General features: G+C 38.5%; 1 protein-coding gene across 1 annotated transcript in view; it reads left to right on the forward strand.

Annotated features, from left to right (window-relative positions):
* ATP8B4 (ATPase phospholipid transporting 8B4 (putative)) overlaps nt 1-20,057 on the forward strand; it is a 211,505-nt gene that overhangs the window by 147,071 nt on the left and 44,377 nt on the right. The window contains exons 17-21 of the mRNA XM_044979577.1: nt 2,711-2,919; nt 4,353-4,396; nt 8,429-8,594; nt 14,247-14,435; nt 19,328-19,443. Of these exons, the coding sequence (XP_044835512.1) occupies nt 2,711-2,919; nt 4,353-4,396; nt 8,429-8,594; nt 14,247-14,435; nt 19,328-19,443 (724 nt within the window). The remainder of the gene's footprint in view (nt 1-2,710; nt 2,920-4,352; nt 4,397-8,428; nt 8,595-14,246; nt 14,436-19,327; nt 19,444-20,057) is intronic.

Below are 20,057 nucleotides of genomic sequence, written 5' to 3' on the forward strand. Positions count from 1 at the left end.
CAATCATGGAGCTTTTTTTGCCGTTTGTGACTCTCACCGTATGTGTACTAGATGCCGCTCACAGAGGCGATTCAGCAGCGCTACACAGAAGCATGCTTTTGCTTTTGCATGACAGCAGAGATGGTTACTAGCCATATTGCACCATCCAAACCCTTCCATAAATTGGAACTGAGGATGATCATGGCTACCAGTCCTTTTGTACCATTTGCTGCTAGTGCCGCTGGTCAATCAGCCAGGGGCGCAAAAGCCAAGAGTGGTTACTAGCCATATTGTACCTTCCATCGTTTTGTACCATTGGCTGCTGTCATAAGTGCCCCTGGCCGATCAGCCAGGGGCGCAAAAGCAAAAATTGGGAATGACTCCCTGAGTCAATCCCTCCTTTTTGGTATCAAAAAATAGAATCAGTGCTGCCTAATATAGGCAAGTGTGCTAGAGAACCACCTGCTCTGTGTCAGAGCCCGCAGAAATTATTATCTGTATGCTATTCACAGGGGGTGCTCCTGTAACAACCCCACCTGTTGATTCCGTTCTTCCCCCAGCCTTTCTTGGCTACCGTAGCATTGTCCCCCCACTTGTGTGATGAATTAATAAAGAATGCAGGAATAAGACACACTGACTTGTTAGTGAGAAATGAGTGGAAGGCAGCCTCCAGCTGCTATGATAGTCCAGACAGGACATTAAGCAGTGTGTAGGAGAGAAGCCCAGCATCCCACTGCTAGTCCAGGGGCAACTGAATCTTTTCTTTACACATGAAGGGTGGGGGCTGATGGAGCTCAGCCCCCTGTTGCTATGATGAGGATGGTTACCAGCCATATTGCACCATCCATCCACCAGAAAAAATTAGGGCCAATAGGCTGATGACGAGGACGGTTACCAGTCCTTTTGTACCATCAGCTGAGGCTGATGATGAGGATGGATTTCCATCATTTTGTACGATCAGCTTATGCTGATGATGAAGATGGATTTCCATCCTTTTGTACCATCAGCCGCCCATGGCGGGGGGGGGAGCAAGGATGTTGGTGTTGAGTGCTGCACTATCGCGTCTATCTGCAGCATTCAGTAAAGATAGGGTGACATGTAAAAGAGTCAGAGGATTGTTTTACCTTTCGCTTCTGGGGGTGGGTGGGGGGTGGGTGAGTAGATTGCCAAGCTATGCCCTGACCCGCGGGCACTGTGTTTGACCCTAGAAGCATTTGGAGCTCAGCCAAGAATGCAAATAATTTTCGGAGGCTGCAGGAACTGTGGGATAGCTTCAGTCCTCCAGTCCATGCGCATCCATTTGATTCTTTGGCTTTCCGTTACGCTTGTCACGCTGCAGTGCGCTGAGTCCCTGCTATGGCGTCTGTCTGGAGATTTTTAAAAAAGGATTCTGAATTTCATCTTCTGTAACGGAGCGCTGATAGAACGGATAGAACGGATTTGCCTGCCCTTACAGCGATCACATCCGCATGGTCCATGCGGGAGCTCTTTTTTTTATTTTGATTTCGGACTGCATCGCCACCCGTGCTGATCGGAGCTCCACGCTGGGCAAACAGGAAATATTCAAAAGTTCGCGGGGCTTTTCCTGTTTACCTGGCCAGTGCATCCGAGTTGAGAATGCTGTCCAGAGCGGTCAGTGGTGCACTGTGGGATAGCTCCCGGAGGCCAATACCGTCGATTGCGGCCACACTAACCCTATTCCGATATGTTAATACCGATATTAGCGTTACTCCTCTCGTCGGGCAGGAGTACAGAAACCGATTTAAAGAGCCATTAAAATCGATATAAGGTGCCTCCTAGTGTGGACGGTTATGGCGTTAAATCGGTTTTAGGCTCCTAAAACCGATTTAAACGCCTAGTGTAGACCAGGCCTTTCACTCCTTCACTTCTCTGCTGACACTGCCATTAAAGAGTTGACTATTAGTGCCATTTATGGTGATACCTGTGATGCCTCTTAGGAACTAAACTGAGACTGCTAGCTCATTTCACATAGATTACTAAAGAGTTTGGATATGTGGATACCTGCAATGTAATACATGAAGCCTTGATATTTTGGAGGCTGGGGACAGGTCTATAGTACAATGTACTCTGTCAATCTTCAGTGCAACCCTTAGAGCAGCCTAATGTGCACTGAGTACCAGTTTGGCCCTCGACCAATGCCAGGATTAGTGGCGGCAGAAAAATGGCTTAGAGCCACCCCACTCCTTCTCAGCTATGCTGACTTATGCTCTAGTGCATATTAGGGTTGTGTCCAACATGCACTGCCTGTTGTCAGTGCATGTAAGTAGCTCTCACAATTAGGATCAGTTGTCTAACTGTAATAATCTGTAACTGTATACATTAACAGACAGCCCAGTTGTCAGCTGACCACATGCGGATGGTTTTGTAGATAGAACTCATGTGATCTTTATCTCCAAAAATGCAGGCTTCTACCCAGTGAGCGAAAGAAGTAACTCTACTCATTCATCAAGTATTAACCTGAAAAGACCTAACATTCTTGAATATAGAATGCCCATATTTTATTCTCACTTGATAATGCCATATCATTCACACAATGACAGAAAACTATGAAGTTTATGTAAATTTTTAAATGACAGTGTAATGTTTACTTTGCATAGCTCTTTTGCTCTGAACTGTAAAGACAAATTTGATTGAACTCTTGCATTTGATATATTTTAATTTGAAAGGTTTTATGATTCTGAAGAGTGTTTTTGTGTCTTTTTTTCCAAAGCGTGGAAGTTATTCGACTTGGACACAGCTATTTTATAAATTGGGATCGTAAAATGTATTACCCCAAAAAAGACATACCTGCTGAGGTTCGGACTACCACGCTCAATGAAGAGTTAGGACAAGTTGAATATGTTTTCTCAGACAAAACAGGAACAATCACTCAAAACATAATGACTTTTAACAAATGCTCCATTAATGGAAAAACATATGGTAAGTCAGTGCTTATTAATGTGTTGCCAGTAAAGTTTACTTCTAATTGTGATGTTGAGTTTAGCTCATTTGCTGATTATTAAGGACATTTGTTCATTATGAGCCTTATCCAGATTCTCTTGAAGTCAGTGTAGAGACTCAAATCAATTTCAGTAGGTTTTGGATCAGGCTCTATAAAAGAGAAACAGGATCTGATGTTGGTGTGACTCCTTAAGTATGTAAATATGGGTTTAGAGGTGCCTTGTCCATCTTCTGATAATAAAGGATTTAGTAAAGGATTAAAGAATGGAGATAAAAGCAGTAGTCATGACGTATATATAAATTAAACATAGGGGGCTTTTTCATGAACTTCAATGATTTATTGTAATCTTCCCAAAACTGAGTGATATTGTTTTAAATGATATTCATGATACTTTTTGTACAGGCTGAGAAGTCTTTTATAATGTAATCATTTTGTAATAATGTCTGTTAGAAAGTGATTGATTGCCTAGCACCAGGGAGTTGCTGGGAAAATTATCCCATGTCTCTGCTAATGCAACAAAATTGGGCCCTGCCACAGGCCTGATACCTAATATTCCAAGTGTCTATTTTACAACACTTCTGTAATCTTGACGCCTGTCCCCTAGAAACTAGCTTGAGACACCAAACTCCTTTTCACTTGTGATCTAATTCAAGATTTGAAGTCACATCTTCAGAGGTGAAAAAGCTAATGCCTTCATTACTGTGCCGCTTAACTCTCAGGTTAAAATATATTGAATAAATTAAGCTGAAAGGGTGATATATATATTTGTTGAGTTTTAGACTTGTAAATGTAGATATAATATAAAAACATGGTATTAAAAATCCTATAGTGTAAAGTGGTCAGTCTTTAAAAACTTACCAACTGTCTTACAGAATGTTTAAGACTACTAAAATAACAACATTATTATTTGCTAGTATTCTGTAGCAAGTATAGAGAAATTTAGGTAATTCTACAAATACTAAGGTAACTTTTGCTGCAAGTGAATATTTGTATGTCTCAATTGCATAATAAACACTCTGTATAAAACTTGAGAGCCAGATCCTGCAAATATGTAACAAATATCTTTGCTTTATGAGTACTCCCCTTGACTTCTGTGGGGTTACTCATGTGATAAGTTAGATTCTTATGCATAAGTGATAGCAGAATCAGGCCCTAAACAATCAGAATAAGTAAAATAGCTGGAGGAAAAATACAATGGCATTGTGGACAATAGAATGGAAGCATTTACTTTAGCATAATGTTGGCTGTACCATGATCCACTGCAATGTTTTATATTTTTGAATGTTGTTGTAATGTTTCCTCTTTGACGTCTACCCCCATAGTCTAAAAAACCATGAAAAAGTTATTTCATAAAACTCTAAAACTGGAATTAAATGTCATATTTTGAGTTAATTAACTTTATATTTTGTAGGTGATGTATATGATGACCTGGGCTGGAAAACAGAAATTAATGAGGTATAAATATGACCAAGTTACAAAATATTTAGTATGTTGTAATATGGCTTATTTCATCATTAAAATATTTTCAATAGATCAGTAATTTTCAATGAAACATTAATTTCCCTGAACTTGAAACATGCTGTAGAATAACTTATCTTAAGACATAGGCAAGAAAAATGTTAACTTTCTTTTTCCTCTAGGAGTTTGTTTACATTTAAAAATTTACCAAAACAGCTATTCCAGAATAATTAGTCCAGAACAGTTATTGCAGTATAAGCACCTGTATGGACACTCATTCTGGAATAGCTGTTTTGGTGAACTTCCAAGTGTAGACAAGCCCTTACATCCTCCTTTTATGGCCCTTCTGTCTCTAGGCAGTAGTGCTGTATGCTAACCACACAGTACCAGGTGTAACTTTAAGCAGTACTGTTTCAGGTATACCTCTTCCCCCATATAACACTGTCCTCGGAAGCCAAAAAATCTTACTACGGTATAGGTGAAACTGCGTTATATCAAACTTGCTTTGATCTGCTGGAGTGCGCAGCCCCGCCGCCCCGGAGCACTGCTTTACCACGTTATATCCGAATTCATGTTATATCGGGTTGTGTTATATCGGGGTAGAGGTGTAATTTAAAACACTTACATTTTGTATGTAACAACTGAATAGAACAGCGAGTATTTTGGAGCAGGACTGTATTGTGAGGATAAATTAATGTTTGTGAGGTACTGTGGTGATGGGAGCCATGTAAATAGCCAGACTGATTTGTTTGCACACTCAGAAAGATCAGCTATTACCAAATGCACAAGTACAAATGGGGAATAACTGGCTAGGTAGTAGTACTGCTGAAAAGGATCTAGGATTAGAGAGGAACACAAATCAAATATGAGTCAACAATGTGATGCTGTTGAGAAGAAAGCTAATATCATTCTGGGGTATATTAACAGAGGTGTTGCATATAAGACACGGGTGATAATTGTCCTGCTCCACTCAGCACTGGTGAGGCCTCAGCTGTAGCCCTGTATCTAATTCTGGGCACAACACTTATGAAAGATGTGGACAAATTGGAGAAAATCCAGAGGAAAGCAACAAAAATGATACAAAGTTTAGAAAACCTGACCTATCAGGAAAGGTTAAAAAGCAGGCACGTTTAGTCTTGAGAAGAGAAGACTGAGGGGGAACCTAATAACAGTTTTCAAATAAGTCAAAGGCTGTTATAAAGAGAACTATGATCAATTGTTCTCCTGATGGCAGGACAAGAAGTAATGGGCTTAATCTGCAGCAAGGGAGATTTAAATTAGATATTAGGAAAAACTTTCTAACTATGAGGGTAGTTAAGCTGTAGCATAGGCTTCCAAGGTAGTTTGTGGAATCCCTAACATTGAAGGTTTTTAAGACAAGGTTGGGCTGACACCTGTCAGGGATGGTCTAGGTTTATTTGGTCCTGCCTTGACACAGAGGGCTGGACTCGATGACTTCTTAAGGTTCCTCCAGCCCCACATTTGGCTCTGCCTGTACCACTGAAGTCAGTAGGAGCGGGAACAGATCCTTACATAGCAACATAGAGATTGATAGAAGCCATATAGCCCAATTAGATTCCATTATTTCTCTGGCTTTATAAGGACTTGGTTTTAGATTCTTTTTTAGCTGGACAGCAGCTAGATTTGGGAGGGGAGAGTCAGAGTGATATTCTCATTCACTATCTTCTGCTTAGCTACATGAAATTAGAAGGGCCATATTTTCATATTCATTTCTAAATTATTTAGTATTAGCTACACTAAACAAGGTTTTTCAGCCCCCGCAGTGTGCAACTAGTATTCACTCCCTGGCATTGTTTGTGTTGCATAGAAGCATAGAAATGTAGTGCTAGAAGTGACCTTGAGAGGTCATCTAGTCCAGCCCCCCTGTGCTGAGGCAGAACAAAGTATCTGATGTTGTGGGATAGCTTGGAAGTCAATCATTTGATCAGTACTGTTCGCTGAATCTGCAGTGATATGAGTACATTGCCCTTGAACACTAGTTCATCTTCAACCTCTTCCTTTCTATTAAAATTCATAGCAACACTCTGTGATTCTCTAGTTTCCCAAAATATGAGTCACAATTATATTCTGCATCCTTTTCCACCTCAGTGACACCATGGAAAATTATGTAAGGTAGAATTAGACAGGAACATGTTTGTGCTATCACTAGTTACAGCTTCTTTTGTTCCTATTATCTCTACAGAAGGTCTTCATCTGGGTCTTTGAGTAGCCTGTTCAGGGGAAGATGGGGGAAGGCACAGTACCCTCTCAAATTCAAGATCAGTCTTATAGTGAATGATGACAGTGTTTATAGTAGGTGTAACCTCAGTTCAGTGCTTATTAACTTTTTTGGAAATACAGAAACATGCTACAATTCCTTGCCTTCTAGTGTTTGGAAGCCCTACAAAAAGGCACAGAAGCTATTAACATGTACTGGAGATAATCCTTGGCTAAACTCAAGAAACCCAGACTGTGTGGGGCAGAAAATCACTATACATGTGTAAAAACCTATATATTTGTAATGATACTAACCTCTTTTCGAAAGTGCTTTGAAATCATTTATGAAAAGCTCTGTATAAGTGGTATCAATATTATTACAAAAGGCCATGCCCTAACCTCATAAGCTAACCCTCCTGATTTCTAGAAACTCATTGTTAGAACACAGTTATGAATCCTAAGAATACCAAGGCTGCCAGTTACTTAGCTACCATTAACTGAACATGCAGCAGGTGATCCTAATCTGAACATAACAAACAATGGTCAACTTTTAATTTTATTAATTTTAAACTATCCCAACATCCTGATGGACTCTAAACCTGTATGTTATTTGTTTACTATGAGGTATCTAGGTGTGTCCTTGCTTCTTGTTGTTTTGATACTTTTTCTTTCCTTCTGTATATTTCTTTGTAATTGGTCTGTACTTCTGATATCTTTGTCTTTTCTATCATTTGTTTTTGTAAAGAAAAAATTACATTTCAGTAAACAAAACAAAAAAATAAAACTCGAATGAAGCATGCTACCCTGCCTCTGGAGCTAAAGGAACAGTTCAATTGGCTGTAAGTAGTATTAAGGTTTATACCTTCTTTGCAGGCCAGCTATTAAAAAGGAAAAACAACAAACACTTGATCAATTTTGACTCCAATAAGCAGACTGCTGTAACATATATTTTGGAGGACAGCAGCCAGCACATTGCATGACAAATTTCCTGCTCTTGTAGTGTCTTAAAATAGACTGCATCTAGCTCCCCTCTGTCTCTTGATGAAAGTGACTGAATATTTTCAGTCCAAATTTGCTTCAGAAACACTTTTTCTATGAGATGCCTACCACAGTAGAAATGATTTTGTGGCATAATAAGAAACATAACTTGAAAATGTTTGGAAAATGACACCAGACAGGTACCAATTTTATTCTTAGAACTGTCCTTACTGATGAAACTGATGAACTGGTTCTGTAATACAAAACAAATTGTACGTTGAAAATGTGTTTATTTACTTCGATGTACTTCATTCTCAGACTACGCAGCCCATGTCTACTGGAGTGTTTTACTTTTAGCCTTATGTCTGGACCCTGGAGACTTGTTAACATTGATTAGCTTTTAGGCCCAACTGCCATCTGTGACTTTGAAAATATCCTCTCCCCTTAACAATCTTGTTTTTAAAACTTATCTTTTTAATATTAATGTAGCCTTGTCAGATAAAAAAATCATATTTATGATATTTAACTTTTTGATGAAAAATTACACAATTGAAGATTAAGGGCCACTTTCTTTTGTGCCTGTATACCAAATACAAGTATTGATTTTCTGTTTTAGTTCTCTTTCAACCATTGTCAGTGAGAACAAAAAGGAGTCTTAATTACAAATGCAAAATCCAGATATGTAATTGTACCATGAAATGAAATTATGTCATTTTACTTGTGTGGGTTTCTAATATAGTCTCTTAATACCAAAACATCAAAATAAAAGGATCTCACCATTTAAAATCCTTGCTCTTTTAAACATTGTGTTTGTTTGTTTTTTTTCTCTTGCAGAAAACAGTGCCAGTGGATTTTTCATTTAACCCACTAGCAGATAGAAAATTTCAGTTTTATGATCACAGCCTGATTGAATCCATTAAACTAGGAGACTCAATGGTACATGAGTTCTTTAGGTTGCTTTCCCTCTGCCATACAGTCATGTCTGAAGAAAAAAATGCAGGTAAACTACTGAAAAGCTTAGTTATAAGTAAAGAGAGTCTAACTATTTGGTTTCTATAGCACTTTTCTAACTTAAAAAATATAGGTTAACCGCATTTTTAAAGGAAGAAGCGAGTCAAGAATGAGCCATATAAATGTGGGTGCAGATCTTGCACCCTTAAAACTCTGGGTACACTATTGGGTGTTAAGTAATTGCACATGCAAATGTTAGTTGCATGAGCAAATAACTGATTTTTCTGTTCTTTGACAATATAAATACCTTTTCATCCTTGAAATTGCCTGATTTCCACAGGGTTCTGTGAGCATAGCATTGGCATACACACTTTGTATTGGCTTACTTGTTATGCCGGCCCCTAATTTAGTTCAGGCCAGGAAGATTTTCATTAAAAGTTAGCCTTTATTAAGTCTTCCCACAAAAGAGAGGGAAGCATGATTATTCCTTCTCTTTGGAGTATTGCATACAATTATTTTTGTTTCCACTTGATTATTGTGCCTTTTAGTACTGATTTAGATATTTTTATAAGTAGAATATATGGTACATATCTTGGATGAGCCATGTAGTTCACGGGTGTGAGAACAAATTGTGTATAATCTTGGTCTGGCAGTGTTAACAATATCTTCAGCTTGCAAACTGTTACAACTCTGAAATTGAAAATTAGGAAGCCCCTTGTGAGCCATATCATGTGTTATTCATGATAATTTCTCATTTTTGTACAAATCACTTTCAGGATCCCAGAATTGTGAGTATTGGGTGTTCTGCTGCATCACTAAGGCCCTATTAAATTCATGGTCCATTTTGGTCAGTTTCATGGTCATAGGATTAAAAAAATCATAAATTTCATGATTTCAGACATTTAAATCTGGAATTTCATAGTGCTGTAATTGTAGGGGTCCTGACCCAAAAAGGAGTTGTGAGGGGGTGGCAAGGTTATTTAGGGGGGAGGTTTGCAGTACTGCTACCATTCTGCGCTGCTGCTGACGGCAGCACTGCCTTCAGAGATGGGCACCTGGAGAGCAGCGGCTGCTGGCCGGGAGCCCAGCTCTGAAGGCAAAACTGCCATCAGCAGCAGCGCAGAAGTAAGGATGGCATGGTATAATATTGCCACCCTTACTTTTGCACTGCTGCTGCAAAGCTGGGCCCTCAGTCAATAGCCACCACTGTCCGGCTGCCCAGCTCTGAAGGCAGCAGCACAGAAGTAAGGATGGCATGGTATGGTATTGCCACATTTACTCCTGCACTGCTGCTGGCAGGGCACTGCCTTCAGAGCTGGGTGCCCGGCCAATAGCAGCCGTCCAGCTCTGAAGTCAGTGCAGAAGTAAGAGTGGCAATACCGTGACCCCCCTAAAATTATCTTGTGACCTCCCTGCAACTCCCTTTTGGGTCAGGACCCCCAATTTCAGAAATGCTGGTCTCCCCTGTGAAATCTGTATAGTATAGGATAAAAGCACACAAAAGATGAGATTTCACGGTGGGAGACCAGATTTCACAGTCTGTGATGCGTTTTTCACACCCATGAATTTGGTAGGGCCCTATGCATCACAGTCCGCCTTTCAAGATGAAGACTAATTATCCTCACTATGTTATGTTGCCGTATTGTGTCCTCATTCTACGCTGGTGGCTTCATTAAAGTTGGATACTTTTCTATCATATTAGACTCTTTAGAGCCAGTCACACTGTGTGTAACATAAAATAAATCACCATAGTCATAGTCATAGAGGACAGGATTCTGGGAAGAGAAAATGTTTGGAGTGTGGCAGCACTTCAGTTACCTGTCTCATGGATGAGCATATATTATCACAGCATTTACAAGTAGCTAGTGCATCATCTTGTCCAATATTTAACACAGAAATGACAGGCCCTTGATTTTAAACCTCTGTTTCTAAGCTGTGAGACAATGATCCCATCTGCCTCCCAAGGAGTAGGTCTGTTAAGGAGAATTTCTTATTTTTACCTAATCAAATTGTATTGGTTTATGTTGCTGCTGTGGCATATTCAAAAGGAAATGGACCATATCGTAACGATTAACTGAGATGTAACATATTTTGGCTAGTACTTATGCATAACTGTTTTGAGACATGATCTCATAACCTGTAATTGTCTTGCTATGTTTTGTTCTGATGCATGTTTTTTTCAACTTCAAACAGTACAAAAATCTTTATTTCATAGTAAAAAACCTTGTGTTGATTTTGAAGTTGATTGAAATTGATGGGAGTACTTGGCTACAAAAAAGTCAGGGATTTTGTGTCAAAAAGTATTGAGTAATTCTAAGCTCTTCCAGTTCATTAGGAAGTAAGTATCCAGTTAATGCTAACTCATTTGGGCACTGCCAGCTACCTTTAAAAATGTGTGGGTTTGGTTTTTGGTTTTTGTAATGATCAAGTGATCCTGCCATCCATCTCCACCCTCTGACAAACAGAGTCTAGGGACACCATTCCTTACCCATCGTGGCAAATAGCCATTAGTGGATTTAACCTCTATGAATTTATCCAGTTCTCTTTTAAACTGGAGAGTCTTTCTTTAGGGCTCAGAGGATATTTTAATCTTGATGCCCATTTAATTCTTGGCTTCTTTCAGACTGCCAACATGGTGCCATTTATGATTAGGAACTGGACTGAGACCAGCTTATTACATTTAGGCCTCAGAAACATGTGCCAATTGCTAATGACTTTGTCACTACAGACTAAAGTTGAATTAAAGCAGTGAGTGGAAAGTTTGAAATCTTTTCAGTCCTCTTCCTTCAGCTGGTATAGGCTCAAATCAGTCTATTTCATTGCTCATATAATTCTTCACTGAGCCTTTTTCATTTTTTTTAGCAGGAGAGATGGTAGCTAAATCCCAAAAATTTAATGGATAAATTCCATGAGAATTTCATAAATTCAAAGAAGGAGAATCCAAAACCTATCTCTTCTATTGGTTATTATTGGGTTCAGTTTTTCACTTAAACAAGGTTTCAATCTCTTTGTTTTGTATGTAGCTATAGTGTGTCTTCCCAAAATTTACGGTATATATTTCATGTGTAAAAATTCTATTTTCTGGGGATTTTCAACCAAATCCGTAACAGAATTAAAATTAATTAAAAAAATGAGACCTCTAGGAAATTTTTCTTCATTATCTGACTTTTCTCATAACCCTTTTGCCAACAAATGGCAGGCCTGTGATGAATCTGGTATTTTGATATATATATTGCACTTGGAAAAAAGAATAAAAAATTATAAATGGCTGGCTTGGTATCATTCACACTTTCCACATAGTTAAACTTCATTGCCAGCTAGCTTTGAATGTAAATTGGAAGAAATTCATTTGTTGTTAAGCAAAGTTATTAATGATTGTTTTCCTAGGATAGTTCCATAGACATTTTTATTTTTAATATCCAGAATATGAACTGCACTTTTGAACATTTGTATATGAAGTTCTGCACTGCACTAAGCAAGTTTAGCCACAGAAAGAAGCTTATGATTTCCACAGACTATATTCACTGTGGAACAGTTTGAAGTGAACCGTGGTCTAAGATTTGCCTGGCAGGTGACAGAGTTTTATACAAAAGGTGGATTGTATTTAAATTTATATCTGTTGGATTTTTTTAATTAATAAGAGAGTTAGTACAATATGTTCTAGTTTCCATGCCACAGTTTTTCATTTTACTAGAATGACACAATTTCCTTTTTTAATGCTTTGGTTTTTGATTGTGCAAGAATAGTTTGTGTTTGTAAGACCCTCTCTAAAGATGTAAATCAGGCACAGCAGAAGTGCTAAGTATTATTATTGTTAAGGCTTAGGGCAGTACTTTTATATATTTTGTTTTTGAGAAGCAAATGAAATAAGGTTGAGCTCTAGTATTTGCTGTAGCCATCCCACTTTCTCCTTTTTCATGTATTCATAACTTTCTCAAAAAAATTCTCTTTAGGCTGAATTTATTCCTGCATTGTCTCAGTCAAAAGATTTATTTTTTTTGAGTCTCAGCCAAATTAGTTCAGCTACTTTGTAATGGATGAAATCAGTAAAAAAAAATTGGGCATGCAAATAAATATTTCCTATAGATGTTTGTCTTTAAATTTACATCTTAATAGTAGTTACTGTTTGTTTTATGTTCAGTATACCATGAAATATATAGAATGTGCACTAAAGCTGAGTTGAGACTCTTCTAGAAACTGTGGGCCAAATTTTGCTCTCTGTAAATCTGGAGTAACTCCATGAAAGTCCATGGAGACTTCGATGCTAGTGCAATGGGGAGAAGAATTAGACTCATTAATGTATTGAATTTCTTGACTTCATGGGGTTGATTTCTCCACCTTTTAACATTTCATTCATGTTAGTTTTGCATTTCTTTTAACTATAATTTTCTCTACTTTTGTATAGCACTCTCAGGACTGCAGGAGTGAGAGAGAGAGAGAGAGAATGAAAAAGTTCTGACATCTGCCCTAGTTTTAAGATCCTTCTGGGGATTATTTTGGTCACTTGTGTGTTAATAATTTAGTTCCTATATTTTGTGCTACCTGACTGCTTCTGAGTCTGTCATGTAGCTAGGCTTCTGATGGGTTTTGTAGCTATGATTAACTTTGATTCTGAGGAAATTACTCATTTTTATCTGTTTATTGGCTAGATATCATACAGATCTCTTGACCTTTTCACAGAGGCCCTTTTTAACCATAAAAGGATATCTTTCATGCTTATTTACAGTATGACTTGGGCAGAATGTGAATACTGGTCTTCCAGTATCCTTCTGTGTATCTTAGTACACATGCCCCTTTAACTTCAGTGTGGAGTATCCAGATACAGAAATTTGATATATTAAAATAAATATATCTGAAAAATGGGTCCAGTGTCCTTATCTACGTGTGCCCTAAATTCCCTAAGGTTCTGTGCTATGTAAGGCCAGCTAATGCATGCAGTGCAGCATGCCCAGATATGCTGAGTATGGTCTTCAACATTCTACGTCAGAAGAAGGGAATTCTCAGATTGTTTGGGGGTAAAGTTATTTTTAGCTTCCAATGGTAATATCAAGTTCTTAATGGCAATTACTGTACAACACTCCCAAGGCTGAGGGATTGAAGAGACTTCCTCTGAGAATATGACTGTGAAATCTTGCTCTGAATATGAAGTCCTTACCATGTTATCTTTGTCCCAGGCATTCGTTGAACAGAAATTGAACCCTTACCTATTACAAATTTCCTCCAAACCCACACAGTTGTCTTACTTCCTTATTTGGCTTGCCACCCACAGCAGAGCCCTCCTGGAAGTAGCATCTGGGGCCTGGACATTAGAGGAGGCAAAATTTTGGTTTGCTTGCCATCTAGACAGGCTTTGACATTAAACACCACAAAATATGTTCATGGCTGACACCACATCATTATGTTGCACTGATGGAGCATGAATGACACCCCAACGTACACCTCATGCCGTTTCGCAATGGGATGAGTTAATCCCAGAGAAAAGACTTTTACTAAGTTTTGTGACATCATTTTCCCGCCTTTTTTCCTTCTTCCACTGCCTACGGATCACTGCAGTCAGACAGCGCAGCTCCCCCTTCAGCAGAGGTCATCAGCCAGGAAATACTGTTCAGTACTGCTGTTCTTTAATGGACTAGAAGTGAAGCTATTAATTCAGGGCTCAAAACTCAGTTACTTACAGTGTTTGGGTTTTTTTTTCTTGTAGGTGAATTGATTTACCAGGTGCAGTCGCCAGATGAAGGTGCTCTAGTAACCGCCGCCAGAAACTTCGGTTTCATCTTTAAGTCTCGGACCCCAGAGACCATCACTGTGGAAGAAATGGGCAAACTTGTTACATACCAGCTCTTAGCAATTCTGGATTTTAACAATATCAGGAAAAGGATGTCTGTAATAGGTACAGCATATAGCTTTCTTTTTGTTTCTTTCATGCCTGTTGTTTGCAAGACACACACACCTAGGGCCAGCTTTTAGCTACCAGTGAGAGCTCTAACCTGCCAACTGCCAAAGGAGGCAATTTAGTCTCATGTTAGAAAAAGGAAGGAAGTGGAAGTCTCAGGATATCTAGATGTCACTTCCTCCTCTGCCACAGACTCTCGGTACCTTGGAGTCTTTTAGACTGGTTCTTTCTCCATCTGTAATATGGGAATTATGATACTTTTCAGTTTAGTAAAACACTTTGAGATTCTTGGATGGAAGGATGCAAAGTATAGTAGCAGTAGATTATTAATTGCATTGAATTTTGTTTTCTGGAAATTTGATAATGAAACAGTTTTTCAAATCCATGCATTTTGCTCTTTTTCTCACTCTGTTTCTGTAGAGCACGTGACAGGCAACTATAGGGATTTACAATTAGGATTGATTTATTGGTTTTACATAGCTCTATTAACATTCATCAAAGTGCTTTACAGTAATGAAGCAAGTGTAAATGATCAATAATATCAGCAACTAAATAATAGAAATCTTAAGTATATCTAGAAAAAAGCTTTAGAGTGTGTTTTAAAACTACAGCAAAAAATCTGCTTTCAGAATAATACAGGCAGTCCTCGGACTTACAATTGGTTCCTTACATTTGCGTTGTAAGTCGGAATGTTGGAACTCGGAACCACAATCTACTCCATTGTGGGACTGAGCGTCATAAGTTGAATAAGGTGTCAGTGTAGAAGCATCATAAGTACTGTTCATCATAATTCAAACTTCTTAAATTTGAGGACTTCCTGTACTAGAAAAAAAGTTTACAAAGCAAGCTGAGTTTGCAAAGACATGACCATGTTATTGCCTTTAAAAAGTAAGCATTTGAGAACATTTATCACAGGTTTCCCCTGTGCTTGGAATAGAAAATATTAGTTATAACCATATAGTATCCGTTAAATGCTGACTTTAATGGTTTCAGCTGAAATTAGAAAATATAATTAGAAGGGACAAGGGAAGTATGGCTAATTAAGACTAGGAAAAAAATTAAATACTACAAAGACTAAATGTAAATCACTTAACAGTTTCTTCACTTATGACGGAGAGAAAAAGGTGAAGGAGACAAATATGGGAGGATGTCCAGGTGACAGATGAAAAAGATGATGAAGGAAAATGAAAGGAGAGAAGAATAGGGATAGAGAATGGAAGAAAAGCAAAAATGAGGGTAATAGAAGACATGATGAAAAATAAGCTTTGGTTTGGTTTACTCTCTTCTGAAAGCTACTTCCCACATTGAACCCCATTAACCCCATTAAAGGAGCTGCACAAACAGGAGCCTGCTAAATAACAATAAGCAGTTGCTTTCTCACAACTGAGGTTCCAACTAGAGCTGGGTGGAGAACAATAATTCCATTTTGTGGAGGATTTTGACATTTTAAAATTTGATTTGGTTCCAATTTGGAAAAAAATCCAAACATTTTGAAATTCTTCTGGAATGGGCTGTGGAGCACTTTGTCTGGTGGGCTGCTTTGGAGATGGTGGACCTTAGGAGCCTAGGCTGTCAAGGAGGTGTAAACCTGAGAGCCAGGGTTCTCAGTATGCCACCAGGCAGATGGATAAGCAGGCAGGAAACCAGGCAGGCTGCACTGGAGCCCTGCCTGGTTTCCTTCATAGTTTCACCAAAATTGACACAACTCTGTAAAATGTTTCAATTTTGATGAATCTGCAAATATGCACAAAAAAAGTTTCATTGAATTTTTTCTGATCTACTCTCATTCCAACACCAATTGTACCTTACATCTCTGCTAGCCTTCCACTTATTAGCCAGGGATCTTAAATAAAGCACTATTAAGAAACCCATCTATTTTTAAGGAAAAATCACCGAAACTTGCAAACCTATTAATTGGGTTTTCACATGAAAAAGGCTGGAAATTTTTTTAATATGAGAGAGAGAGCAAGAGAGCGCTTGCTTAAATTAAGTGATAATTCCCCAGTTATCTCATAGAAATTAAAACACATATGGAAAACAAAGGTAGTAACTAAAATGTCTTGCATTCCAACTTGGTAAACATATCATTATACACTAGTTCTCATTGAGGATTAGAGGATAAAGCAAGTTTGAAGTTTTTACTGCAAGATGTCTGAGTTATGAGTGCCCCAAAAAGTTTCTATAGAACAGATTTTAAAAAGCAAAAACTACCTTTTTTTTAAAAGCCTTGTAACTCAAAAACAGTTTGTCTGATTAACCTTAAGCCATTGTTAAAAATACATTCTCTGGGCAGAGACAGCACAAAAGATATGTTATACAGAAAAAACTTCTTTCAAAATGATAATTTGATGGTATTTGTGGACGGCAACGTAAATATTAGGCATATAGTAGAAATAATTCAACTATTGTATGTACCATAATGCAACTGTTAATTTGTACAAATCACTCGTGCTATATTGTCCAGTGGGAAACGTTGTCCACCTTGAACTTGCTCAAGACTTACTCCTCTCTAGTCAAGCTAAGCATTTTTTACTGGTTAGTTACTTTATGTGGTGCAAATGACAACAGTAAGTAGGTGTTGCACATACTTTAAAGCTGATTCTGTATCCACCATAATATATTTATAAAATGCCTGGTTTTTAATGGCTCAAGGTGCTCACAAGTGTGTTCTGGCATAAATCTGCTTCTTTTCTGAGGCAGAAAAGCATCACCAACAATTGATCAGTCCCCCTCTGGAACCCTTCCAGCTCTCATTAATACAGCTGTGCATGCTCTCAGAAGCTATTGCCCTGAGATTACACAGTACTCTCTTCCTGAGTACCCTTCATAATACTATTTGCTATCTTGCATTTTCCTCAAGTGTTCTGTGCTGTAAAGTGATGTTCATGTTATGGTACTTCATTCCAATAGAAACAAACTGAGATGATGCAGAAGGAATTATCTCACCTGTGTCATTAGAAAAGAAAAAGACAAATAGCAGTACTTGTGAAAGGAATCTTCATAAATGAGTTGGATAATGGCATTGAGCGTACACTTATAAAGTTTGTGGACAATACCAAGCTGGGAGAGGTTGCAAATAGTTTGGAGGACAGGGTTCGAATTCAAAATCATCTTGACAAACTGGAGAAATGGTCTGATATAAATAAGATGAAATTCAATAGGGACAAATGCAAAGTACTGCACTTGGTAAGGACTAATCAATTACATAAATACAAAATGGGAAATGACAGCCAAGGAAGGAGTACTGCAGAAAAGAATCTAAAGGTTATAGTGGATCACATACGAAATATGAGTCAACAATATAATACTACTGGGGGGAAAAAAACTAACATCATTCTGGGATGTACTATCAAGAGTGTTGTAAGCAAGACATGAGAAGTAATTCTTCTTCTGTACTCAGCAAAGGTAAGGCCGATAAGGAGTATTGTGTCCAGTTCTGTGCTCCACACTTCAGGAAAGATGTGGCCAAATTAGAGGAAGTCCAGAGGAAAGCAAAAAAATGTTTCCAGGTCTAGAAAACATGATATAGGAGGAAAGATTGAAAAAATTGGGTTTGTGTTATCTGGAGAAGAGAAGACTCGGGGAAGACGTGATAACAGTCTTCAAGTATGTAAAAGGTTGTTATAAAGAAGAGAGTGAGAAATTGTTCTCCTTCACCACTGAGGACAGGAAAAGAAATAATGGGCTTAAATTGCAGGAAGGGAGATTTTGGTTAGACATTAGGAAAAACTGCCTAACTGTAAGGGTAATTAAGCACTGGAACAAATTGCCTAGGGAGGTTGTGGAATCTCTATAATTGGTGGTTTTTAAGAAGAGGTTAGACAAACACCCTGACAGGAATGGTCTAGATCAGTGTTTCCCAAACTTGGGACGCCGTTTATTTAGGGAAAGCCCCTGGCAGGCCGGGCCCGTTTGTTTACCTGCCGTGTCCGCAGGTCCGGCCGATTGCGGCTCCCACTGGCCTCAGTTCACTGCTCCAGGCCAATGGGAGCTGCTGGAAGCGGCAGCCAGTATGTTCCTCGGCCTGTGCCACTTCCAGCAGCTCCCATTGGCCTGGAGCAGCGAACCGCAGCTAGTGGGAGCCGCAATCGGCCAGACCTGACCTGCGGACGCGGCAGGTAAACAAACCGGCCCGGCCATCCAGGGGCTTTCCCTACACAAGCAGCATCCCAAGTTTGGGAAAAACTGGTCTAGATAATATTTAGTCCTGCCTCAGTGCAGGGGACTGGACTAGATGTCCTATTGAAGTCCCTTCCAGTCCTTCCTCTCTATGATTCTGTGAAGACTTTTTGGGAGAATGAATGTGTATAGTAACTACAGATGGGCTGAGAATGTCAGAATTTGGATTTAGATGTATATTAGTTAGACTAAAGTTCAAGATTTGGATTTGAGATTTAATTAGGGGTAAGGTTCAGAGTCAGATTTGATGGTAGCAAAATCTTGCAAATGTCTTTTATGATATACTAGCTCCAAATGTTGGAGTTTTGCAAGTCCAGCTGCTGTTGTGAGACTTTGGGGCACAGCTGATGCAGAAACAGAAAAATCTGATTCACAAGCAACACTGATGGAGAGGTTTCAGATCCAGGGACTTGTACCTGTCCCATCCCTCTGAAATTCAAAGGAGTTCAGATTTGAGAGGTTCCAGTTTTTGCCCAATCTCTAGCTGAAAAATTTATCAATATGTGTTATGTTCATTTTTAAAGTGTACGTAAGCTATACCTAACTCCTACCCAAGTGATGGGATTGTTTTCTGTGTGCTGACTGCTGTACTTTTATTGATATATACAGAACACATCTAACTAGACCTGGTAGGTCAAATAAACATTTGAAGAAAATGAAAGAAAAGTAATTATTTCAGTCTTAATTTCTACTTCTCTTTTCTTTTTCAGTTCAAACCCCAGATGGGCAGATAAAACTTTATTGCAAGGGAGCAGATACTGTTTTATTTGAGAGGCTTCATCCCTCCAATGAAGAATTAATGTATTTGACATCAGATCATCTTGAGGTATGTGCACTGATTCAGAAAACACACACTTACCATTAAGCATGCGCGTAAGGACTTAAGTTTAGAGTTAAACATGTGCTTAAGTACTTTCCTAAATATAGATGTTTTCTGAATCAATACCTTAATAGGCCTTCTGCTCTGAAATGAGCCAGAATTTCTTAAATTTCAGCCTCACCTTTGCTGACCAGAGAGCTAAATCCAGTTAAATGACAGAGCTTTTCGGGTCACAGTTAACTCCTGAAACAGATGATATATTTACAGTGTTTGTAAAGTGTCCTTATAAGTCCTTAGAGTCCCTTGTGAAAAGCCAGTGGAAATCTGTGGATGTGGATACAAAGTATCCAGTTTGGTAATATGGTGTTAAAGAAAATAGGTCTCTTCTATTCAGTTTGAGGGTCTAACCTAATGTGAACTTTAAGGGAAACTCTATAAAGCCCTCATTTCCTTCATTTATTTTTTTAGAATTCATGTTCTTTGTAAGTGTCCACATTTAATACAAACCATTCCATGAGTCTTTAAAAAAAATACTCCTTTGACATTAAGTATACAGTATGATGGTTTAGTAATATTGGTTACAAACATAACTATTGTTTTTGTCTCTGTAATAGAGCTTT

This window comes from Mauremys mutica, chromosome 11, assembly GCF_020497125.1.
Source record: "Mauremys mutica isolate MM-2020 ecotype Southern chromosome 11, ASM2049712v1, whole genome shotgun sequence".
In the NCBI taxonomy this organism is placed as follows: Eukaryota; Metazoa; Chordata; order Testudines; family Geoemydidae; genus Mauremys; species Mauremys mutica.